Consider the following 24736-nt stretch of genomic DNA (forward strand, 5'->3'; position numbering starts at 1 on the left):
CCCTTTTCCTATTACAACGGGCTCAACTTACCTGTGATCTCACCCTGTCAAATGTCTATGATGTTTTGCCCCACTGAGAAAACATCTGGCATTATCTAGAAAAAGAGGGACATGACACTTGAGCCCACCTAAATGTGTGGAAACTGAAAAGTTACCTACAAAAGTCACACAAGATACAGTATTCAGAGAAAGAAAATATATCAGTGTCTGATTCACTGGGCCGAGGGTATTTAGCTGGGGTCTTTGGGGTGCTAATTGGAACCAGGCCCTGTTTTATAGGCCTCTCACAACTGGTGGAGGGATATAGGCCACATCACTGTCAACTTACCTCATAACATAACTTTTTTTGAAAGAACACGCAAAACAAAATGTCATTGACCGTTAATTGTGGCTTAATTTACACATCCAGGACCAACGTGTCTTTTCAGACTACTTCTTCATATCCATTAATTTCTTCACCCACACAGCTGTTGGGATGGCCACTGAACACTCGGGGAAAGTATAGTCTCCTCGGGATAAAGGTTCAAATAATGTCGGCGAGCGACATGGATTAGGTTCACTTCACTTCAGCAACATGACTCCTCACAATCTCATAATGATCCGCTCATGCACATAGTAGTTATATGACAAGCTCAACTGTTAGAAGACATGTAAAAAAAAAAATCTTTATCTCACTAGTTTTTGTCTAATCACAGTTGCCCGTCCTCGCATTCATCCCTTTCAGTTGTCACCCAAACACTTGCTGACCTACAACTCATTCACTGACGCTCGCCGTCTGGCTGGACGCCAAATCCCAGGTCGTAAACAGACAGTACCCTTTATGCCATGACGCCCTGTGAGGAATAACAGCTGACACGGGGAAGGCGACACATTCACAGCTCCGCCGTCGTCATCCCCCTTGAGAGACTCTCAGTGCCCTCTGTGACACTGACGTGCCAGCACTTCATCTAGTGTGTCTGCCTATCATTCAGTCGGCCAGCCAGCTCAGGAAAGGGATGGAGAGAAAGACAATGAGGCATTTCCACAACATGGAGTCAAAAAAACCTTTATTTGAAGTAAGAGAATATTCACAAACAAATGCACTGTGAGGATTTGTGCAAAACAAAGCAAACAGACAATAGAACACAGGTACAAACAGTTACAATCACTGGAGCCTCACTGGCAGACAGAATTTTTAGGACGGTGCATGTGTGTGTGAGGAGGGTCCTATGCCGAGGGGAAAGCAGTGACAAGGTCATGGCCCTCCGGGGGTCTTGTTCGGGCTCGAGCGTGGGTCTCGCAGTACAGTTGGCCCTCCACGAAGAAGTAGCCCTTCTGTTTAAGGTTGACGTCACAGTCGGTGCACACGAAGCAGCTAGGGTGGCGGAACTTGTCTCTCGCTTTCACCACTGTGCCCCTATAGAAGAACAACAGAGGTAACAACATGAGTAGGCTGAAGTTACCGCTGACGCTGATCTTGGGTCAGTTTAGCATTTCCCCCACTAATGGTTAGGATTGGGGGAGGGGAAGCTGGAGCGGGGTTGCCAGATTACAAAAGTACATCAATGATTTGGGAGAGTGCTGCCTACCTCATCTAACCACTCAAAGTACACTGAGTATACCAAACATTATGAACACCTTCCTAATATTGAGTTGGTTAATTTTGTAAATGACTATTGTAGCTGGAAACGGCAGATTTTTACGGAATATCTACAGAGGCCCATTATCAGCAACCATCACTCCTGTGTTCCAATGGCACGTTGTGTTAGCTAATCCAAGTTTATCATTTTAAAAAGGCTAATTGATCATTAGAAAACCCTTTTGCAATTATGTTGCACAGCTGAAAACTGTTGTCCTGATTAAAGAAGCAATAAAACTGGCCTTCTTTAGTCTAGTTGATTATCTGGAGCATCAGTTCGATTAAAGGTTCAAAATGGCCAGGAACAAAGGACTTTCTTCTGAAACTCGTCAGTCTATTGTTGTTCTGAGAAACAAAGGCTATTCCATGCGAGAAATTGCCGTTTCCAGCTACAATAGTCAATTCCAACATTAACGATGTCTACACTGTATTGCTGATCAATTTGATGTTATTTTAAATGGACAAAAAAAAGAAGCTTTTCTTTAAAAAACAAGGACCCCAAACTTTTGAACGGTATTGTAGATTTCTACACTATGACGTTGGACTAATACTGTCAAATTGTGAGAATTATGATAATCCCCTTTTAGTGTAAGAGCTATTTAAAAAGACTGCCTGAAATTTCAGCCTGTGTGATGGAGTTTTTGCCTGGTGACATCACCAATAACAGAGTTCCAAACCTCTCTGCCAATAACAGCTAGTTTTCCCCTCCCCACGCAAACCACTACCAGATAGTCCACAAAAATATTTTTCTTGAGAAATTGCTCTTTTCTTAGAGTTTATTTCGACTATTTTAATTGAAAACAATCAAAGTGAGGTATTTAATTGTTGCCCAGAAAATATTTTTTAAATGGCTACATTGGACCTTTAAGAGGCAACTAGTTTTTGGCAGAACTTTTTAGGTGTAACTCTTCTGGCTTGGGTACCAGTTTGTTTCTGTTATCATTATACTCCTTGCCACTCCTCGTCCGACCAAACACTTTTGATCAACACAACTAAGCAAACTCTCTGTAGAAGAAAGATACTGTTCGGCAACATAGGAGGTTGGTGGCACCTTAATTGGGGAGGACTGGCTCATGGTAACAGCTGGAATGGTATCAAAGATATCAAACGTGTTTAATGCTATTCCATTCGCTCCGTTCCGACCATTATTATGAGCCGTCCTTCCCTCAGCAGCCTCCTGTGTTTGGAATGACACAGAATAAAAGGAGTGGAATGTCATCTCAAAACAGGTTCTGGATTTCAGGCTATAACTCTTATTATTATAATAAGTATTGAAAAAAATGGGTGTACCAACTTTTCATATGACATTCTCAGAGCAGCTTCGTCTTCGAAGTACTCACACAATGCCGTTTCCACACTTGTCACACAGGGGCAGTTTCTGCAGGTTTCCTGTGGGCGGCGGTGGCTTAGTCATGGGCGCTCTCACTGTCCTCGTCACCATGGGGCGAGTGCCTGGACAACACATGGGACACACACTATTGGTACCCTAATCCCGATATTGTGCTTCAACTGAAATGTGTCTTCCGTACTTAACCCATCCCCTCTGAATCAGAGAGTTAGAGCTTGATGATGACACTACAGCACAGTATTTTGATGATATCACCATAGCACAGTATTTTGATGATATCACCATAGCACAGTATTTTGATGATATCACCATAGCACAGTATTTTGATGATATCACCATAGCACAGTATGTGATGACACCATAGCACAGTATATTGATGATGACACCATAGCACATTATTTTGATGATATCACCATAGCACAGTATGTGATGACACCGTATCACAGTATATTGATGATGACACCTTAGCAGAGTATATTGATGATGACACCGTAGCAGAGTATATTGATGATGACACCGTAGCAGAGTATATTGATGATGACACCATAGCACAGTATATTGCATGCACGGATACATCATCTCAATCTATTTCACACTTCCTGTATATTCACCAGCATTGAACCCCCCCACACAACACAGTGCAATACACAGTGGTGACCTGTCATTCAGGAGTACCACCACCTGTTTTGAGCCCCATATTTGTACATAAATAAATATAAATAAATATATATATAAATATATATATATAAATATAAATATATATATATAAATATATATATATAATCTATATATAAATATAAATATATAAATACATATATAATATATATAAATATATATATAAATATATAAATATATAATATATATAAATATATATATAAATATATATATAAATATATATATACAGTGCCTTGCGAAAGTATTCGGCCCCCTTGAACTTTGCGACCTTTTGCCACATTTCAGGCTTCAAACATAAATATATAAAACTATTTTTTTGTGAAGAATCAACAACAAGTGGAACACAATCATGAAGTGGAACGACATTTATTGGATATTTCAAACTTTTTTAACAAATCAAAAACTGAAAAATTGGGCGTGCAAAACTATTCAGCCCGCTTAAGTTAATACTTTGTAGCGCCACCTTTTGCTGCGATTACAGCTGTAAGTCGCTTGGGGTATGTCTCTATCAGTTTTGCACATCGAGAGACTGAATTTTTTTCCCATTCCTCCTTGCAAAACAGCTCGAGCTCAGTGAGGTTGGATGGAGAGCATTGCTGCTGTGAACAGCAGTTTTCAGTTCTTTCCACAGATTCTCGATTGGATTCAGGTCTGGACTTTGACTTGGCCATTCTAACACCTGGATATGTTTATTTTTGAATTTTGCTTTATGTTTTGGATCATTGTCTTGTTGGAAGACAAATCTCCGTCCCAGTCTCAGGTCTTTTGCAGACTCCATCAGGTTTTCTTCTAGAATGGTCCTGTATTTGGCTCCATCCATCTTCCCATCAATTTTAACCATCTTCCCTGTCCCTGCTGAAGAAAAGCAGGCCCAAACCATGATGCTGCCACCACCATGTTTGACAGTGGGGATGGTGTGTTCAGGGTGATGAGCTGTGTTGCTTTTACGCCAAACATAACGTTTTGCATTGTTGCCAAAAAGTTCAATTTTGGTTTCATCTGAAAAGAGCACCTTCTTCCACATGTTTGGTGTGTCTCCCAGGTGGCTTGTGGCAAACTTTAAACGACACTTTTTATGGATATCTTTAAGAAATGGCTTTCTTCTTGCCACTCTTCCATAAAGGCCAGATTTGTGCAATATACGACTGATTGTTGTCCTATGGACAGAGTCTCCCACCTCAGCTGTAGATCTCTGCAGATCATCCAGAGTGATCATGGGCCTCTTGGCTGCATCTCTGATCAATCTTCTCCTTGTATGAGCTGAAAGTTTAGAGGGACGGCCAGGTCTTGGTAGATTTGCAGTGGTCTGATACTCCTTCCATTTCAATATTATCGCCTGCATAGTGCTCCTTGGGATGTTTAAAGCTTGGGAAATCTTTTTGTATCCAAATCCGGCTTTAAACGTCTTCACAACAGTATCTCGGACCTGCCTGGTGTGTTCCTTGTTCTTCATGATGCTCTCTGCGCTTTTAACGGACCTCTGAGACTATCACAGTGCAGGTGCATTTATACGGAGACTTGATTACACACAGGTGGATTGTATTTTTCATCATTAGTCATTTAGGTCAACATTGGATCATTCAGAGATCCTCACTGAACTTCTGGAGAGAGTTTGCTGCACTGAAAGTAAAAGGGGCTGAATAATTTTGCACTCCCAATTTTTCAGTTTTTGATTTGTTAAAAAAGTTTGAAATATCCAATAAATGTCGTTCCACTTCACGATTGTGTCCCACTTGTTGATTCTTCACAAAAAAAAACAGTTTTATATCTTTATGTTTGAAGCCTGAAATGTGGCAAAAGGTCGCAAAGTTCAAGGGGGCCGAATACTTTCGCAAGGCACTGTATATATATATATATATATATATATATATATATATACACACACACACACACACACACACACACACACACTTATATACACAAAGAAATCAAATGTTTTGGGCTTGCTTGTTTTGCATGTTATTTTGGAATTAATACGTAGCACATATTAGTTTACAAACAATGTAAAAAAATAAGTGAAAAAAATATATATCATTGAGTTAATAAATCCGCATACAAACATGGTCTCTTTTTTTGTTTTCTTGAGTGAGGCAGCTCCAAAATGCAAATGTTTCAGCCTAGCTCAGTGCTTTCTGCGGTGGTGGTGCGAGCCAGCAAAAAATAGGAGCATTGCGCCGTGATTGGCTCAGTGTTCTGTCACTCATGGGGACACTACGTCATCACCAAGTTTAAGTCCTTAGTAAGCATAGACATCCAAAATGTCAACCCTTTGGGTCCTGCCATAGAGTTATATTACAAGTACCCTTCCAAGAAGGCTCAAGGTCATTGGCCACAGATAAATTACATCAAATCACATTATATGTACAGTAGCTTTGATTGGACTGATCATGTCAACATTTTAGTTTCAAAGTCTTAGCTAGCAGTCATCATCATGAATCAAGTCGACAATCTACTGACAAATCATTTTTAATCCTTGTCATATGAAGAGAAATTAGATTAAACCTATTGGTGCTCATCGGACATAAAGATTACACAACAAGTTGGAAAGGATTGTAAGGATTCAGTGGCTAACTGCGAGCATTGCAAAGCAACCACTAGCCTGCTATACAATGGAGTGGCTGTGTGTTTTTTTGACCCCCCCCCCCCCCCCAAGAGTTCCCACCATAAATCCAGAGAATGCCAGACTACTACTAACAAGACCACCGCGCCACCTTCAGAAGGTGAGTCCAAAAATGTATTGTATGCTGCTGCATAAATTATGTAATATGCCAGGGAGATAGTATTACTTTTTTAGCTACAGTATAAATAAGTAAGTTGTTAGCAGCCCATGTGCCTCACCCTAATAATTTGGTCTATTTTCACCAACTTCACCAAATTTTTCAAACTTTTTTTGTACAGCACACACACAACATTCTATAATAGGGAAAGGGCGATACCTAGTCAGTTGTACAACTGAATGCATTCAACTGAAATGTGTCTTCTGCATTTAACCCAACCCCTCTGAATCAGAGAGATGCAGGGGGCTGCCATAATCGACATCCACGTCTTCGGCGTCCAGGGAACAGTGGGTTAACTGGCTTGCTCAGGGGCAAAACAACAGATTTTTACATTGTCAGCGCTGGGATTCAATCCAGTAACCTTTTGGTTACTGGCCAATGCTCTAGCCACTAGGCTACCTGCCACCCCTAGAATTGTGTTATTTGATGTGTCAAATTAAAAGCTTATTTAACACGTCAAATAGTGTTATGACGTGTATCTTTTTTGACACGCAAAGACCCAAACGGCGTTCAATGTGCCTCACCTGAATAATTTGGTCAGTAATTTGGTCTATTTTCCTCTTAATTTCACCTACTGTTCTAACTTGGTGGTGCGCATAACCTGTAGCCTATAACCTGTTTTAGAGAAATGTAAACATTGAATATTGTAAGAGCTTTCATTGTCTGTTTATATGCCCCTTTTATTTATCCTATGGTTCTGACTTGGTGTACAGGGAGAACACTAAGAACGGCCCATGTTCTGAATTCTGTCGCTGTACATTTCAAAAGTGCTGAACAAATTGTTATATTGACTACGTCCTCCGTCGTTCGCTCATTAATGTCTTAATCAAAACTACAAATTGCCTCTTATCCGCTTGTCGTCCCCTTACGTCATAGTTTGTACATCTCAATTAGAAACCACATTTGTTTAAGCAAATCAACCATATCAGCAGTTTTTTTTAAAGGCGGTAAATGAGGCTGAATAAACTGTTTCCCTGCCAGACAAGGCTCCACTGATAGCCAGGTGTAGCGGTGGTAAGGTGTTGGGACTGATGTACTGTATGTAGGCCCTAACAGTTTGGGGGCACCGTTTGTCACCGTTATAGTGCAACTAATGTCTTGTTTAGTGTTGTGTAGTGGCTTTGCTGGCATGCAGCCCACATTTTATTTTGTTTGTAATTTCATGTGATACCAGATCCATTTATGAAAACCTGGACGAGGAGACCAGGGCAAGTCGGTCTGATGCTTTTGTGAAAGAAAATGACAGCGTCCGCTTCGTCGTAAAGGGATCTGTCGTCTGTCAGGACGCAGCTATTGATGTTGAACAGGGTACACACCAATTGGCCAGAGCCACACCAAGACGATAGGCTTTTCAGTTGTTTTTTTTTAAATAGAAAAACTATTTTTTTAGTTCCAAGGATGGCGATTCTCCTAATCTGAATGGACAGACAACAGATGGTGGTTCCAAGTAAATTACACATAATATAACTGAGCTCACAAGCCCTAGAGCAGCGATCAAAGTTTTGTTGGAAGCTGCTGTTCTTGTTTTTGGATGAAATTTTTGCCCCGTAAAAAGGAAGAATTGTTTTTAAATTATCATTGATAACCTAAATTGTTAAATATTTATTTCATACCATAGATACACATTACATTTCATTCACAGATAAGTTCAGGGATACCCTTGCAGCTGTCCAGACAGGTTATTTTATTTGTTACAGTACAAACACACACAGTCATTAATAAGAAGCTGTCGACTTGTCATTCAGTGCCATGTAAATCGGTATAGTTGATGTAAGTCATTACCGTATCTTATCTTAAACACTATAGGTTGTTCAGAGCAGGTTGCCTCAAGCAACTCAATTCAACATTCAAGTCTATGTTTACATTGGTCTTTTACAATGGTGGATTTCAAAACGGATCACAATATGAGTTTGTGTGGTTAAAAATTAGGTTTGAGAGAGAAAATAAAACATTGCTTACCACTGAAGATTGGTTTAGAGTTGGAAATCCACACGCATAGTTGACAAAATCAGACACTAAAGAGGAAGTAAAAATAGACAACACTAGTCTGTCACAGGTCTGACTGGACAAATAGGTTTTGCGTAAACAAATCTGAGGACTGAGAATTCCTGTTTTATTTTTTTGTGACAAAGCATCCGACTGGGTATATAATATATACTGAACAAAAATATAAACGCAACATACAACAATTTCATTGATTTGATTGAGTTACAGTTCATATGAGGAAATCAGTCAATTGAAATAAATTAATTAGGACCTAATCTATGGATTTCACATGACTGGGAATACAGATTTGCATCTGTTGGCCAGACTCCTTAAAAAGAAATGAGCCTCACAATGGGCTTCAGAATCTTGTCACAGTATTTGTGCATTCAAATTGCCATCAATAAAATGCAAATGTGTTCGTTGTCCGTAGTTTATGCCTGCCCATTCCATAACCCCGCCATCACCATCAGCAAACCGCTCGCCCACACAACGCCATAGATGTGGTCTGCGGTTGTGAGGCCGATTGGACGTACTGCCAAATTCTCTAAAACGACTTTGGAGGTGGCTTATGGTAGAGAAATTAACATTCAATTCTCTGGCAACAGCTCTGGTGGACAGTCAGCATGCCAATTGCACTCTACCTCAACTTGAGACATCTGTGGCATTGTGTTGTATGACAAAACTGCACATTTTATTGTCCCCAGCACAAGGTGCATCTGTGTAATGATCATGCTATTTAATCAGCTTCTTTATATGGCACATTTTTGTTCATAGGCCTTATCTAGCACATCAGTACCACCCAAAGTGACCGTGTTAGCCTGCTGAACCAAAGCCTAGACATGTAATCTGTTCACTACTAATTAATTTGTATATAGAGTTCACTCCTTGTGTACACACTTTTCTAGATCAGAACAATGTGAATTCTGAATTATCTCCCTGTACTTTGTCTTATAAAATGAATGCCCAACAAAATACTGATTTCAAGTGATATCTTCATTTTGATTGTGGCTCTTTCCAATCGTTTTTGGGGTCAAAATGTATGCGATGTTGATAGCTAGAGGTGTTAATTAAACTATAGGTCTTGAAGTGAGTGAGCGGTAGAGAGCTCACCCACACTGACGACGACTTGAACAACAACAGGTTTGTCCTTGATGTGTCTCATTGAGAAAGAATGCATTATTATATGCAACCGTGAAGCTCTTCTTGAGTGCGGGACTGCAGCATTATAGCCTGGAATCCACACTGAATGATGATATTATTTCCCACCCATATCATTATGAAAGGGAAGTTATTTAGTGGAGAACTGACCGTCGACAAAGTCCTGCAGGGCCTTGAAGGAACCTGATTGCCGGGGCTCCTGGGGCTCCTCCTGGTCTTTCAGGAGCATGCGGTACACATCAGACTCCTCGATGGAGGTCAGCGTCTTGCTACTGCAGAGAGGGAAACACACACACAGAGATGAGCAAAAATATACACACACACACACACACACACACACACACAGGTGAGCATTAACAGATGCAGCACACACAAAAACACAAAAATCTCTCACATATTGTGGAGATGGAGAAAAAAAAGGGAAAGGGGGATACCTAGTCAGTTGTACAACTGGATGCGTTCAACTGAAATGTGTCTTCTGTATTTAACCCAAACCCCTCTGAATCAGAGATGTGCCAGGGGCTGCTTTAAGTCGACGTCGGCTGCACCTGTTCCATCCGAGATCTGCGGCTACCATGGAAAGCACTGTTCATCTGCCCCAGCAGACACCAGTGTAGTCATAACAACACTATCCTCCATATCAGATTTAACATCAGAGTCGTATTGAGGCCTGGGGGTCCAGAACTCCCCAGCTCCAGGTTTAGGGACAGGCTGTAAGTCATTGGGGGAAATGATGCCTGCCAGCTGGGGCACTCTCACTCCAGGGCCCTGAGGCTTTTGGTTATCACAGGCTGCATCAGGTCAAAAGGAGGCCCGCCAGACATTACAGTGACGAGACCTGGGGTCAAATACTATTTGAAATCATTTCCAAATACTGTTTTTAGTGCTTTATTGACCTTTCCTGGCTTAATGGACCAATAAAATAGTCCCACAATGGCAAACCCTACCCATGTGGTACTCCAGGCATGCTAGAAGTATTTGCGCTCAACGTACTTGAAAGATTTCAAATAGTATTTGAACTCAGGTCTGACAAGGACACACATAACACAGGCATCAGCAGACATCCATAAAAGGAAGTGAAGAGGGAAAAACAGAGAGGAAGAATCGATGGGAGGAGAACAGAGAGAATGGAGAGAGGAGGTTAGAGATGACATGGGGTGAAGAGGCATGAGTGTGCAGACGCCTTTCGTATACACAGCTCTTTTTATAGCCACCACCCATAGTCAGAACACCAAGTCATCTAACCAGAATTTTCTGAAAGAGATCTACAGGCCAATAATACGAAACATGGATTGAATACGCTATATATGTATACATACACTGAGTGTACCAGACATTAGGAACACCTTCCTTATATTGAATTGCACCCCCTTTTTGCCCTCAGAACAGCCTCAATTCATCGGGCGTGGACTCTACAAGGTGTCGAAAGCGTTCCACAGGGATGCTGGCCCATGTTGACTCCCACAGTTGTGTCAAGTTGGCTGGATGTCCTTTGGGTGGTGGGACCATTCTTTTCTATATGCACTACCATTCAAAAGTTTGGGGTCATGTAGAAATGTCCTTGTTCTTGAAAGAAAAGCACATATTTTGTCCATTAAAATTACATCAAATTGATCAGAATACATTGTTAATGTTGCAATTAAAAAAAATATTAAAAAAAATCTTATTTTCAATGAGACGGCCGAGCATTTGGGACGTAGGAACAGTGGTTTAACTGCCTGTTCAGGGGCAGAACGACAGATTTGTACCTTGTCAGCTCAGGGGTTTGAACTTGCAACCTTCCGGTTACTAGTCCAACGCTCTAACCACTAGGCTACCCTGCCGCCCCTATTGTAGCTGGAAATGGCTGATTTTTTATGGAACATCTAAATACAGTTGAAGTCGGAAGTTTACATACACTTAGGTTGGAGTCATTAAAACTTGTTTTTCAACCACTCCACAGATTTCCTTTTAACAAACTATAGTTTTGGCAAGTCGGTTAGGACATCTGCTTTGTGCATGACAAGTAATTTTTCCAACAATTGTTTAGACAGATTTTTTTCACACATAATTCACTGTATCACAATTCCAGTGGGTCAGAAGTTTACATACACTAAGTTGACTGTGCCTTTAAGGCTTGGTTGCAAATGGGTCTTCCAAATGGACAATGACCCCAAGCATACTTAGAAAGTTGTGGAAAATGGCACAAGGACAAGAAAGTCAAGGTAGTGGAGTGGCCATCACATAGCCCGGACCTCAATGCTATAGAACATTTGTGGGCAGAATTGATAAAGCAAGTTGGGCCAAAATGGGCCAAAATTCACCCAACTTATTGTTGGAAGGCTACCCAAAATGTTTGACCCAAGTAAAGCAATTTAAAAGGCAATGCTACTACCAAATACTAATTGAGTGTATGTAAACTTCTGACCCACTGGGAATGTGATGAAAGAAATAAAAGCTGAAATAAATCACTCACAACTATTATTCAGACATTACACAATCTTAAAATAAGTGATCCTAACTGACCTAAGACAGGGAATTTTTACTAGGATTAAATGTCAGGAATTGTGAAAAACTGAGTTTCAGTGAATTTTCAGTGAATTTTTTCCATAAATAGACAGGTATTTCCCTCTCCATGGTTGCAGTTTTCTTTTGAAATTCATCGTGGAGATCTCATTGATGTATTTTGTGATATGAATACCAAGTATGTCTACTTGACTGTCAGACCATTTTATAGGTAAACTGCAAGGTCGTGTAAAAGTTGTATTTATTTAAAGATCCAATACGTAAAATTGTACACTTATCGTAATTAGGTTTTAGTCCAGAGAGTCCGTAAAGGTTATCTAGATCTTCAATGAAACATTGCAGGGATCAAGCTTGCGGACTTAATATAAAACTTGAGTCATAGGCATACATGGACACCTTCGTTTTTAAGCCTTGGATTTCTAACCCTCTAATGTCATTTGATCTGATTTTAATAGCTAGCATTTCGATGACCATAACGAATAGATATAGTGAAAGCGGACACCCTTGTTTAACTCCTCTTGACAATTCAAAACTCTGAGAAGTAGCCGCTATTTACCATTTTACACCTGGGGTTGCTATACATTACTTTTACCCATTTCATAAGAGAATCACCGACATTGAAAAAATTATAAATAAAATACAGCCTTTCCTTATCAAAAGCCTTATCAAAAAAACGCTAGAAATACCAGGCCTGGCTTCTTAGATGTTTCATATTGTTTTATTATTTCTAGTAGTTGTCATGTATTTATCTCCAAGTGTGGACCATTCTTGATACATATGGGTAGAAACAACGTTGATTCAACCAGTTTGTGGTCACAGGACTTCACTATTACAAGTACTCAAACGTTTCTAGTGAAATGTATCCTTTCTACTGCACTACTTGATCAAAATATGAACAGTGAAGAGCCGCTGTACTGAACTGTACACTGTAGGCTGATGTGAACCTCGGCTAGCATGATTTATGTCTGTCTATCAGAAACAGATCCTGCTAAAGCCAGGGAAAAAGTCATTCCTGTGTGCTTGGGTAATACATGGTGACACCCCATATATCTGCTAGCTAGGCTAATGAGATCCACATGACTTCCTGGGAACTGAAATTCGAGGATACAAGACTATATCCTTCTCTGATTTCCATACTGTCTCAATAAAGTGTTATATATATATATATATATATAAACTCCCCATGTACAGGTGTGTCAAGCTTGTAGCGTCAATCCCAAAAAGACTTGAGGCATGTAATCGCTTTCAAAGGTGCTTTAAAAAAGTACTGAGTTAAGGGTCTGAATACTTATATAAATGAGATATTTCCGGGGTTTTTTTGGTAAACATTTCTAAAAACTTGTTTTTGCATTGTCATTATGGGGTATTCTATGTAGATTGATGAGGGCGAAAAAATAATGTAATCCAAAAAAAAAAGTCAAGGGGTCTGAATAATCTCTGAATGCACTGTATATATTTAAAGTACCTTGACATAACATTTAACGTGTTTTAGAACAGAAACTATCAGAGAAGACGACAGTGGAAGCTAACACAGCAATACTGGTGTCACCATGACGACAGATAGAAATCAGACAGACACCCAACCACCTATCAACCCACCGACCATCTCACCAACCCAGCCAGCCAACTCACCCCTCTGGCTTGTCCTGGACCAGGCCCCTCATCTGTCCGTGCATGGCGTCCTGGATGTTGCCTGAGGAGTAGAGGCCTATGGGGGTGTTGTAGGCTGTGCTCACCACCTGACGATGGTCGTCGATGTTAGCTGCAGCTATAAAGGGCTGGGCCTTGCGGTTGTGACCCGTACCAATGGGTTTGAACTCCTGAATGGAGAGCGAGAGAGGAAAAGACAAGGAGGCCTTATGTGATGTTCTCTGACGCACACAAACACCAACAGGTGTAGACACAAATACAACTAAAACAAATACACATACAGTCCCCCCTCCCCCCTAATTAGATCCTCATGGTATCGCTCACCTGTTGCTCAGCCTCCAAGTTGATTTTGAACGGGTTGGCTTTCCCGTCTTCCGTGACTTGAGGCGACCATAGCCTGGTTTCTGGTCTGGGAACAAGAAACAGGTCATGATCAAACAGAGTTTACTGTCAACTCCCTCGACCGCAGGTGAAACGATTATGACCACAGACCAAACATTGGTTTACATGGCAGCTGGGCCACAGTACACTGAGCACTCATAAATCAAACCCAACTTCATAGACTTCCTTTGGTGTGTGAACAGTATAAAAGCGTGTGTGTATGAAAGAGTATTTGTGCGAGTATGTGCGTGGGCATGTATAAGTGTGTCTGTATTAGAGAGTGGGTGTGTGTAGCTCATTTCTTGACGTTCTTGGGTATGAAATCGTCTTTTTCCAGCTCTGGAACATTCTACATAAGATGGAACGTTCTATGTGGTATTAAAGCGATCTTGGGATCCATCAAGTACAGTAAGTTATGTAGATAGTCAAACATGAATGTGTGTTTGACTAGCTATGTGTGTCATAGGATACACCCATTGGTAGTCACTTGTGTTACTGATGTTTGTACACGTCTCTATTGTATGGTGCGTGCTTTTATGTGAGAGGCGTGTGTGTATTTGGGTATGTGTGTTTGTGAGAGTATTACTGTGTGTGCACGTGAGTATTAGTGTGTGTGTGCGTTTATGTGAGATGTGTGTGTGTATTAGTTTGTGCATGTCAGTGTGTGTGTTTACGTGAGAGGACTGTATGTGGGGTGGGCATCAATGTGTGCATGTCAGTGTGTGTGTGTGTGTGTATGTTAATGTGCGTGCGGGTGTGTGTGCGTGTATGTCTCCAGTATGTGTGTAAGTATCAGGTGAGTGTGTAAGCGTGTCTGTATTGGTATGTGAGTGTCCCACAGTGTGACCCCTGACCTCTGGACGGTGAGAATGAGCTGGTAGATGGCGTCTTTGATCTTGTTCTGGGCCTCACAGTGCATCATGTCCTCCGCCGGGATGCCCTCGATGGCCAGGATGACATCACCAGGACACAGGTTGGCCACAGCTGCCTTACTGCCCGGAGTGATCTGCCCAGAGAGAGAGAGAACGAGAGGGGTGACAGAGATTGATCATTATTAATTAAATTGTCACAAATTATTCTAATAATGGTTGTCGTTATTAGTGTCGTCTTTGTTTACTTTGGTGGAGTAAGCAAACGTCTTCACTTTTCATACTTAGAAAGTGAACTGAACTGAGAGAGGGAGATGGAAAGAGAGAGAGAACTTGAAGTGAGAACACAGGCTGCTGCCAAGGTATATTCTTTACGATTCTCTCCCATATATAACTCAGTACGACTTATAAAACCCGATTATTCAGAGTGAGGCGGAGAGAGAGAGAGACGGAGACAGAGAGGAGAGGGATCAGTAAGGACCGGGTGTATGCTGCTGTTAATAATCTACTATTAGCCAGGCAGAAATGTGTGCCATATGTGTGTGGATCCGTAGTCACATAAACAACATGGGAATAATCCTTCTTACCTCACCACACATCTCCATCCCTTCCTCCCTTGTCCCCACTCTCCATTTTTATTATTATTTTTTACCTTTATTTAACTAGGCAAGTCAGTTAAGAACAAATTCTTATTTTCAATGACTGCCTAGGAACAGTGGGTTAGCTGCCTGTTCAAGGGCAGAACGACAGATTTTGTACCTTGTCAGCTCGGGGATTTGAACTTGCAACCTTTCGGTTACTAGTCCAATGCTCTAACCACTAGGCTACACTGCCGCCTCACTTCCCCATCTCTCTCCTTCATCATAATCAAATGGCATGTACTGTCCTATGTATACATAATGAATGAACACAATGTAGCCTGCTCTATATCAGTGCCACCTCATCATCCGCCTGTAGTTAGGTTGGCCCGCTCTATATCAGTGCCACCTCATCATCCGCCTGTAGTTAGGTTGGCCCGCTCTATATCAATGCCACCTCATCATCCGCCTGTAGTTAAGTTGGCCCGGTCTGTATCAATGCCACCTCATCATCCGCCTGTAGTTAGGTTGGCCTGCTCTATATCAGTGCCACCTCATCATCCGCCTGTAGTTAGGTTGGCCCGGTCTGTATCAATGCCACCTCATCATCCGCCTGTAGTTAGGTTGGCCCGCTCTATATCAATGCCACCTCATCATCCGCCTGTAGTTAGGTTGGCCCGCTCGATATTAGTGCCACCTTATCATCCGCCTGTAGTTAGGTTGGCCCGCTCTATATCAGTGCCACCTCATCATCCGCCTGTAGTTAGGTTGGCCCGCTCTATATCAGTGACACCTCATCTATCTGACTGATTGTAGTTGAACAAACCTCTTTGGGCCTAATTGATCTGTTAGGTTAACTGTAGGCCCACTTCTAGTGACACAGACTCCCTTTAAGCACTTCTGGTCCATAGAACCTCTAATAAAAGCATAGATTTGCATGATTCTATTTCCTCCTAACACCTCGTTGCCACAACGTTGCATATAGATTTGGGAGAAGGTTGTTCATGAAATGACCCTATGGCAACATTTTTGACGACCCAATTGTGTTGATAGGGTTGCTGGATTTTGTGCACAACAGCCCACAACTATATGCTATTTTATGTTCATGCCAATTAAGAAGCAAAACCAAAACTCCCAACTCAAAAGTCGATTTTGTTGCAAAAGTTGGAAATATACATTTGCTGGGAGTTTGCGGTTTGTTTTCGTAGCCCGTCTACTTGACAGTGTCCCGGCCTCCAGAGTACATGGTTGAAACCTCTCTGTGTATGAAGTCAGGAGGTAAACCTCTCTCCCTGCGTATAAAGTAATTTGCCCTCGCTGGTATTTGAGCTCGTGCAAACTGTTTATTTCCCCCATCTCTCTGTGTAGACAAAGTAAACACGTTGTTTCGTCCTGCCAACTGACAGTATACAGACGGAATATGGACACGAGCCGGGTCGAAATGATTGGGTTTTATAAGTGGTAACGAGTAACATACGAGAGAGAATAGTAAAAATATAGAGAGCGAAAGAGAAAGAGAGCAATTGAAGTTAGATCCTCAAAAGTAGCCGGGGTTTTAACTTCAAAATGCTCCCTATTTTTCGTCCATTTACTTCAAATGCTCTCTTTCTGTGTCTCTCTATCTCCCTCTGTCTCTCACCGCTTGCAATATTTCTTTCTCTCATTCGCTCTCTCTCTCTCTCTCTCTCTCTCTCTCTCTCTCTCTGATGGGGTTTTCCTCTCTGTGGAAGAGAACCATATTGCGTTTCAGGCGCCACAGACGCAACGTTGTAGCTCTCACAGGGGAGACGTTACATTGAAGCTTGGATCACGGGCCTATAAATAATCCAGGAGGAGAGAGTCACGGGATGCGGAGGGAACATGAGTGATTTACACGATTCAAACTTTGGCATTTTCCTTGACAACCATCTGCATCTCCCTGTGGCGTGCATCATTTTTACTACTCTCCTATCCATTCCGACATTCAGTCCCAAATCGCTCCGAAACCCGTCATTTGGCCTTTTTTTAATGTTTGCAGATCTGTAAGGTGAAATCAATACGGTGGAAAGGTCCTCCATTACACTGGAACCCATCCAGGCTCTTCAGATCTGCAGACATTGAAGGGTTAGGGCCAAAAGGAGGGCAAGGAGGTGAATTGGGAGCGGCTCCAAACGTTTCCTGCATGGACGGACCCCTGGGTTGTGTTCGGGAGGGAGAAAGCAATGGTTTGAAAACGGGGAGCTACGACCATAACTTGTCCAACAAGAAGCCCTCATTTTCATTTTGCTATGCGGTACACACACACACCACTGAACACAACCCCTAGTTTCTTCCCAGCCAAACATGCACGGCCACAGCTAATTTAAACATCACTCGTCATCCGTCCTGGATTCCCTCGTTTACTGGAACCCGGGCAATGGACATCAATTAATAATGTTTAGTTTACGCTTTAACTTGGAAACAAAAATCAACCGAAGGGGATGTTTAATTATTTATTTTTTTAAACAGCCTGGGAAGACATCCCGAGACAAGGTCGAGGTTTCAAGCTCTGCGAGCGTTAGGAATGTGCCAGTGGCTAAATCTCATTGCAAGTGAACAGCCCCTCGAACGAGAGCTAGTAAAGACCACGTAGAGAGGGTTTAAGAAGCTTTCGATCAACGACTGCTGTGTGAGAGGTTAGGAGTAAAGATGAGAGCTTGTCTAGTGGGTGGATTGTGAAGGGATACGTGAACATACAAAAAGGCACAAACGGACAGGGTCAAGGGTACATGAGATTTAAATCAATCGAGGAGAAATATTGAAAAACAACGAACGGAGTCAGATTGTACTTCATCCCCCTGATGGTTAAGGTTAGGCTTGGAGATACGGTAATCTGACCCTAGATCTGTGGTTAGGGGCACCAGCTACCTACGGTGCCTTTAACAAGGTGTTTAATAATAAACACTTGTCTGACATCATGGTCGAGACCCCAGTTTTGACCCCTCCCTCTCGCCAGCCTCCCTCCCCTTCATCAGCTTGCGGGTTCTCTGCTCACACAACAGGTGTGTAGTGGCCATCAGGGGCCGATGATTCACAGATCTCACCGGTAACTCTTTTAGCTCTTGGCCCTGGTGCCAGGCCTAAATTTAGACACACGACAGGGATTACTGATACTCCTATGGTTACACACACCCTTGCCAAAGTTCAAATACAAAACTCCAACATATACACACACACTCACACACAGAGACAGACACACATACAAGCACACACACAATGTTAACACAAACACATGATGATGACGATGATCTCTCACACACACACCTACAGTTGAATGTCTTAACTTGAGCAAAATGAAGGGCATTCTCTGAATAACTCCAGCTAGATGTCTACCCAGGAGACTGCACTTTGGTCGCCAGCTATTAACCCATTCCCAGCAGCCTGCGTTCATTCAGCTGCTGTGTGTGTGTGTGTGTGTGTGTGTGTGTGTGTGTGTGTGTGTGTGTGTGTGTCCTAGTAGATGATGCAAACAGCTATTTCCAACTGAGCTGCAGATATTTACTGGAACACGGGTGTGTGTGCGCACGCACGTACATGTGTGTGTGTGTGTGTGTGTGTGTTCCCCCAGCCGCGCAGCCTTCCACCACATAAGACCCCTGCTATATCATGGTTTAACACAACCCTATAACACACATTCACCATCCAGTGGTCTTTCACTGTATGTATCTAAGGCTGTTAGGGAATGGCTGAGGCTGTGTGTGTGTGTCCAAATGGCCTCCTATTCCCTTTTTTGGTGAACTACTTTTGAAGAGATTTCTATGGGCCCGGGGTCAAAAGGAGTGCATACTGCATGTTGCCATTTGGGACGCAGACTTTTGGCAGCGTTACTCTGTGGTCAGTCTGGTTGAATACACAGAGCTCCTCCCTGCTGTTTCTCATCCTAGCGCAGCTAGTTAACTGAGACGAGAGGTTAAAGGGAAGGTGAGCCAAGTACGCCGGCAGTAAGAGAGACACACGCACACCATAGGCTAAAACAGAGCGGATCAACATAATCCCCTACACACAGAATACAATGGTGGAACGGTTGAGTATAATCTGACCATTTGTGTTCTCTGTAGGAAGACACACACACACACCTCCCTACTACTGCGTCCTTCTCACCCACACAAACACCTGGCACCAGGCTCACTCAAAAGATGCTCGAGCACACATCACACATGCAAAACATACTGTAAACACACAATCCCCCACCCATTGTCAGTCGTCTCAGTCTAAAAGTATCATGTACTCTCTTACCCTGGAGATGGTGAGGGGCTGGTTGTAGTCCTTTCCGCCAGTCAGTCGGAACCCCCACGGGGCCGGGCCATTTAGGACAACATCCAGTGTCATGTCCTCCTCTCTGTAGCTGGAAGTACACTGGTGTGTGTGTGTGTCCCAAACACAGCCGGGTTCTCAGAAACAGAGCAGCGGGACGACTTAGTCGTGTACCCTTTTAAACTCGCGGAGGGGTGGTGGTGGAGGGGGGGACCCCACCCCCTGAGTGAAGTCATTGGCCCCGACTCAGGACCAGAGGCATTTCTCCCTCTCTCACTCTTTTTCCTCTTTTGGCTGGCGACACTTACTCCCTTACTTCTGTCTGGTCTCGCTCTCTATCACTTTCCCCCTCCTTCTCGGACGTAGCAGCTCTTTCCCTCTTTCTGAACACGATACTGTACCTGTTACACTTGAACTCAGCCAACTCATGTAGCGTCATCCTTCTCCAGCTTCGTCTCGCTCTCTCCCTCCACCTGTATGCCTATGAACATCCAGGGGAAGAGTGGGGGTAGGCCAGTGTCTGTGCGCGTTATTTTTCTGTTTGTGTGATCTGCACACGAACCAATCTCCATTCTTAACGTTTCACTCACACACGCTCTCTCTCTCGTGAGTGTTTGACAGAAACGAGGTCGGAGGCGTTTGCATAACCATTAGTGGAGGCAATTTTTCTTAATCTCTCGCACTCCTAACAGAAACCGTTACAAAAATATCTAATGCAATTAAGTCATCCGTCAAAACACAAGCAGTTATTATGTGTATATGTGCTTGACAACAATGTAAACGCACAGTAAACATTGAAGCAAGACAAGCTAACCGATTATAAAGTTGTCAGCCCTCCCTCTGTGCATAGTCTGTTTTCATAACGTCTATGGGGAGGAAGAAAGCCAATCAAAACAATGGATGGCCATTTTTTTAAATTTTTAAACAAGCCCAATTATGATGACATTTAAAGTCGTTCATTCTCCCTTCGGCGTCGCTCTCCTGAAATGTCTAACATACCTCCCCCTCAAGACGCATCAGTCCGGGTTTGTTTGTACAGTTGCCATGGGGGCAGGTTTTAGGAAGGAGCTGACTCCTACACAAATAAAGGATGTCTGGGATTGTGCGTGTCTGTAGAAGGAGTGTACACACGTCTCCAAATACGTACCCACTTCACATAGAATACTTGAAATTGTCTTGGTCCAACTATACAGTCCAAAACATATTGGGGCAGCGTGAACTTGAACCTTTCCTGGAATATACACACAGTTTACCAATAGAACAAAGGTATACCCAAACGCGCTATACAGCCCAGCTTAAACAAAAGGCTCCGATGGGAGACGATTTATGCCCGAAAACATAAGCCTTTTGTTGGTTTGTCCCGTCAATAAATCAGATTTACCCAGCAACAGAGGGCTCCTTTGTCTTTATCCTCCCTGATCGTCACCAGTTGAAGTATCCTGGGGCAAATGGTTTGTTGTTGTTTTTGTGTGGAAACATACAGCTTAATTGCATACAGTCATTCAATTCCTACGTGGACCACACCAGAACATAACTACTGTATAACCACGTCACACCAGTGAGAAAATGAGTCCGCCTGTTACCAGACTTTCCAAAGAGAGAAAAATACAGAAATTATCAGGCAGAATTTATTAGGAATATAGTACCCAGAAATCGTCAAATAAAAGCAGAAAGACTGGTAGAAAGACTTGTAATAAGAATGTCATTGCAATGCATCCACTTGAGTTCACATTCGGACAAACCTAAAAATCTGCACTTGTAGCACCCCTTTCTGATTCAATATATACAACTCCAATGTGAGCCGGGATCCTCCAAAAGCCCACGTCTTCAGTCAAAAACCTTTAAAGTCCCCGAAAGTGGTAGCAAAGGCAGACTAGAAATATTTAAAACATTACATTCTATCCTCATTCAATTACGGGTAACGTACATTCCTTTATACTCCATTTTGCTCTCCAGAGCGGGTATCCCTTATAACACTACAAGGTACCACTTTACACTAAGGTACCTTTCATAAAAAGCACCTTAAAGTAGTGTAACCCACTATAAATATATATATATATATATATATATATATTATTTTTTTGCATACTGTATGGCTGTTTGGGGCGATTGAGGTGGATGTAGGAAAAGGTGGTGTGAAAAAGTGAGAGAAAAGGCAACCCAAACGGATGGTGGGTGAGAAAATAAGAGTTTATAAAGCAGTGGATCATGTCATCGATTTACAGCTCCATACAAAAGACGTACAAAAAAACAGCACCAACAGACACGCAGTGCTCTCACATGCTAGGGTAGTGTTCATTAGGGATAGCAACGGGAAACGTTTGCAACAGAACACGATCATTTGCATTTCTTATTTGACATGTCCAGGGAGTCAGCTTTCTTATGTTTGGTCCCTAATGAACACGACCCAGGGAAGGGTGAATGAAAAGGGGATGGTGAGAAAAATAAACGAGAACAAAAGCAACCAAAGACAGAAACCAAAAATAAAGTAATTACATATTAAGGTGCTTAAACAATTGTTCTGACCCCAGTGTCCTTCCTATGTGAATACATACTCATTTACACACGAAAAAAAAGGCAAAATAAATTCTTAAAATCACATTCATTGAACACAAAAAGTATGCCTAACAAATGTTATTCAAATACATTGTAACAAGCTATTGCATTGACACTAATCGTTTCATTCATTCCGGACAGTAAAAAGGTCGCCGTCAGAATGATCTAGAGAAAAAAAACAACGCCAGGAAGATAACTGTATAATTCAAATTACGCCGCTTATCTGATTATATTCATTTAGAGTGAAGTAAAACATCCCATTTGGACAAAGGCAATGAATGTGGCGACAACATTAGCTAAGTCATTCCTAATACAGTATTCAACAACGATCTTAAAGAAAACCTCGTCATAGAATAAAATAACACCATTTCAAAAAGGAGGCTTGTGTTATTGACACCTGAAGGTTTGTTGTATATTGACAAAAGTACATGTCAGACTTGACTGGGAACAAATGTAGGCTATTGTCTCGTTATCTTAAACATAGCAAGGGGATTTTGCTGTGGTTGAAATGAGCCAAAAGCACACTTTACCTTAGGCCACTGCAACTAGAAGAAAGTACACAAAGTAAGCTGAGAAACTTATGTTGCTCTATCCAAAGTTATATTTATGGACGGAGACATCTAGATGACGTCCTATCAATATTCAATACTTTTCCCACTATAAATACCTTCACATACAAGAAAAGTGGTAAAACGGGTTGCTTTTGCATATGTTTTTCCAACGGTATCAAACTCCTAAAGCCCTATCGACAATCCAATCTAGCTCTCACTTGTAAAATCCGTAGTGTACTCATACATTTCAAGTGAGAATAAGGATAAACCGCCAAATCCATCGATCAATAAAATCCCAAATCTATAAATAGTATTTCCCATCTAAAGTACAAAATGTACTGTAATTGTTCAAACAGAAGGGCTAAAAAATAAAATATCGACGATTGCCACTTCCACATTTGAAATAACTCGCCCATATAGGAGTTTGCAAACACTATAAAATGAGAAACTGGAATTGACTGTAGGCCCATAGAGGGCAGATATCCAGAGCCTTCCGGTGCAAATAGAAGGTTCTGCAAATGTATTTATACGCTTTCAATATCAATGCATTTGCCTCCAAACATATCTTACCCTATCCCGTGGTATCCAGCAACACTTTTGGGTATCATGCGTCATCATTTTCACTAGGGGAAATAGGTGAGTGTTCCTGTGTTGGTGTATAACATTTATGAAGAAGATTTTTTTACTAATAACGCTGTGGCTGTTTCATGTTGCTCATTGAACGCTGCTGTGGATAAGAGCATTTGCCAAAAGATTAAACATTGAAATGTGTTGCAATGTCCTATACTGCTCTGAAAATACCAACCAGCCCCCCTATTACAGATAATACACTTGGGGGGGGGGGGGGGGTTCTCTATTGATTTAACACTGAGGAAAAAGGGGGAAAAAACATGTCCAAAACCAAGATGGCTGACATGATGACGTCAAGGCAATCCTGAGTGGCAGTTTACTTGGCATCTCTAACTCTATCTTTACCATATTTGACCTTTCTGAATGTTACACAATCAACTTATCAATGCAAGTTATTACATTACTGGGTTAAAATATATCTAATAAATCAAATAAAAGCAGATGTCAACATTTAAAGGTGGCCATCTTGTTTGGCTACCCTTCCTTCAGTATCTGAGGTGAAAGGAATTCAAAAGTATGGATCTTCTTCTACCGCTTCTCGATCATTTAGAAAATAATCGTTTAATTAGTGGAATAGTCTCCTTTAGAGTTGGCTAGTTAGAGCTAAAACAAAATATTTTTTTGTGACATTGTCACACATGCTTGAGCAAGGCTTCTTGGATGACCTGACGTAGTGGGGTCATCCTAGGGTCAGCTCCACCTCCCCCAATCTTAACCTTAATTAACCATTGGTGGGGAAAGTGCAAAACTGACCCAAATCAGTGTCTGGGGGCAACTTTACTCCGGGTTGGCTGTGTCCAATATGGGTTGTGCTAGAGATGGAAGGGTCCAAGTAAGGAGGGTGCGGGGGTGGACCGGATTCATCATTACAGTTTCTTGACATAGTTTCCTGGAAAGGTTCCAAACTGCTTGCTCCGTCGGGAAGTCCCTTTTTAAAAACACAAAAACAGAGATGCCAATTTTCCACTATGTAGACATCCACGGTGACATTAAAACATCATTATAGGTCGTAATTGTAAAAGAGAATGTGTTTAATAAAGGATAATAACAAACAATGAAAGGTGTCTGTTTACATACTGTATCCCACTAGAAGTGATTGATTCTAGAATTTCAGTGGTTCTTCTATCCAAAGAATTGCTGTATTTGACGGCCGTCAAATATTGCAAAAAACACAAATGATTC

The 24736-nt window shown here is 41.8% G+C and overlaps 2 protein-coding genes across 19 annotated transcripts in view; both read right to left on the reverse strand.

Annotated features, from left to right (window-relative positions):
* Positions 1-1029: 1029 nt before the first annotated feature.
* Positions 1030-20288, reverse strand: LOC109894159 (PDZ and LIM domain protein 3). The gene is made up of 7 exons (XM_020487402.2): positions 19800-20288; positions 14953-15104; positions 14042-14126; positions 13700-13887; positions 9713-9834; positions 2959-3070; positions 1030-1396 (listed from the first exon to the last, which is right to left on the reverse strand). The coding sequence occupies exons 1-7, from the start codon at positions 19890-19892 to the stop codon at positions 1207-1209; spliced, it is 942 nt and encodes a 313-aa protein (XP_020342991.1). The 5' UTR covers positions 19893-20288; the 3' UTR covers positions 1030-1206.
* Positions 20289-21431: 1143 nt separating this feature from the next.
* Positions 21432-24736, reverse strand: part of LOC109894160 (sorbin and SH3 domain-containing protein 2-like) — an 86480-nt gene continuing 83175 nt past the window's right edge. For all 18 annotated transcript variants that reach the window (XM_031828460.1, XM_031828450.1, XM_031828457.1 and 15 more), the window contains one exon: positions 21432-24482. In XM_031828460.1, the coding sequence (XP_031684320.1) occupies positions 24421-24482 (62 nt within the window). In that variant the 3' untranslated portion in view covers positions 21432-24420. The remainder of the gene's footprint in view (positions 24483-24736) is intronic.

Source organism: Oncorhynchus kisutch, linkage group LG7 (assembly GCF_002021735.2).
Source record: "Oncorhynchus kisutch isolate 150728-3 linkage group LG7, Okis_V2, whole genome shotgun sequence".
Classification (NCBI taxonomy): domain Eukaryota; kingdom Metazoa; phylum Chordata; class Actinopteri; order Salmoniformes; family Salmonidae; genus Oncorhynchus; species Oncorhynchus kisutch.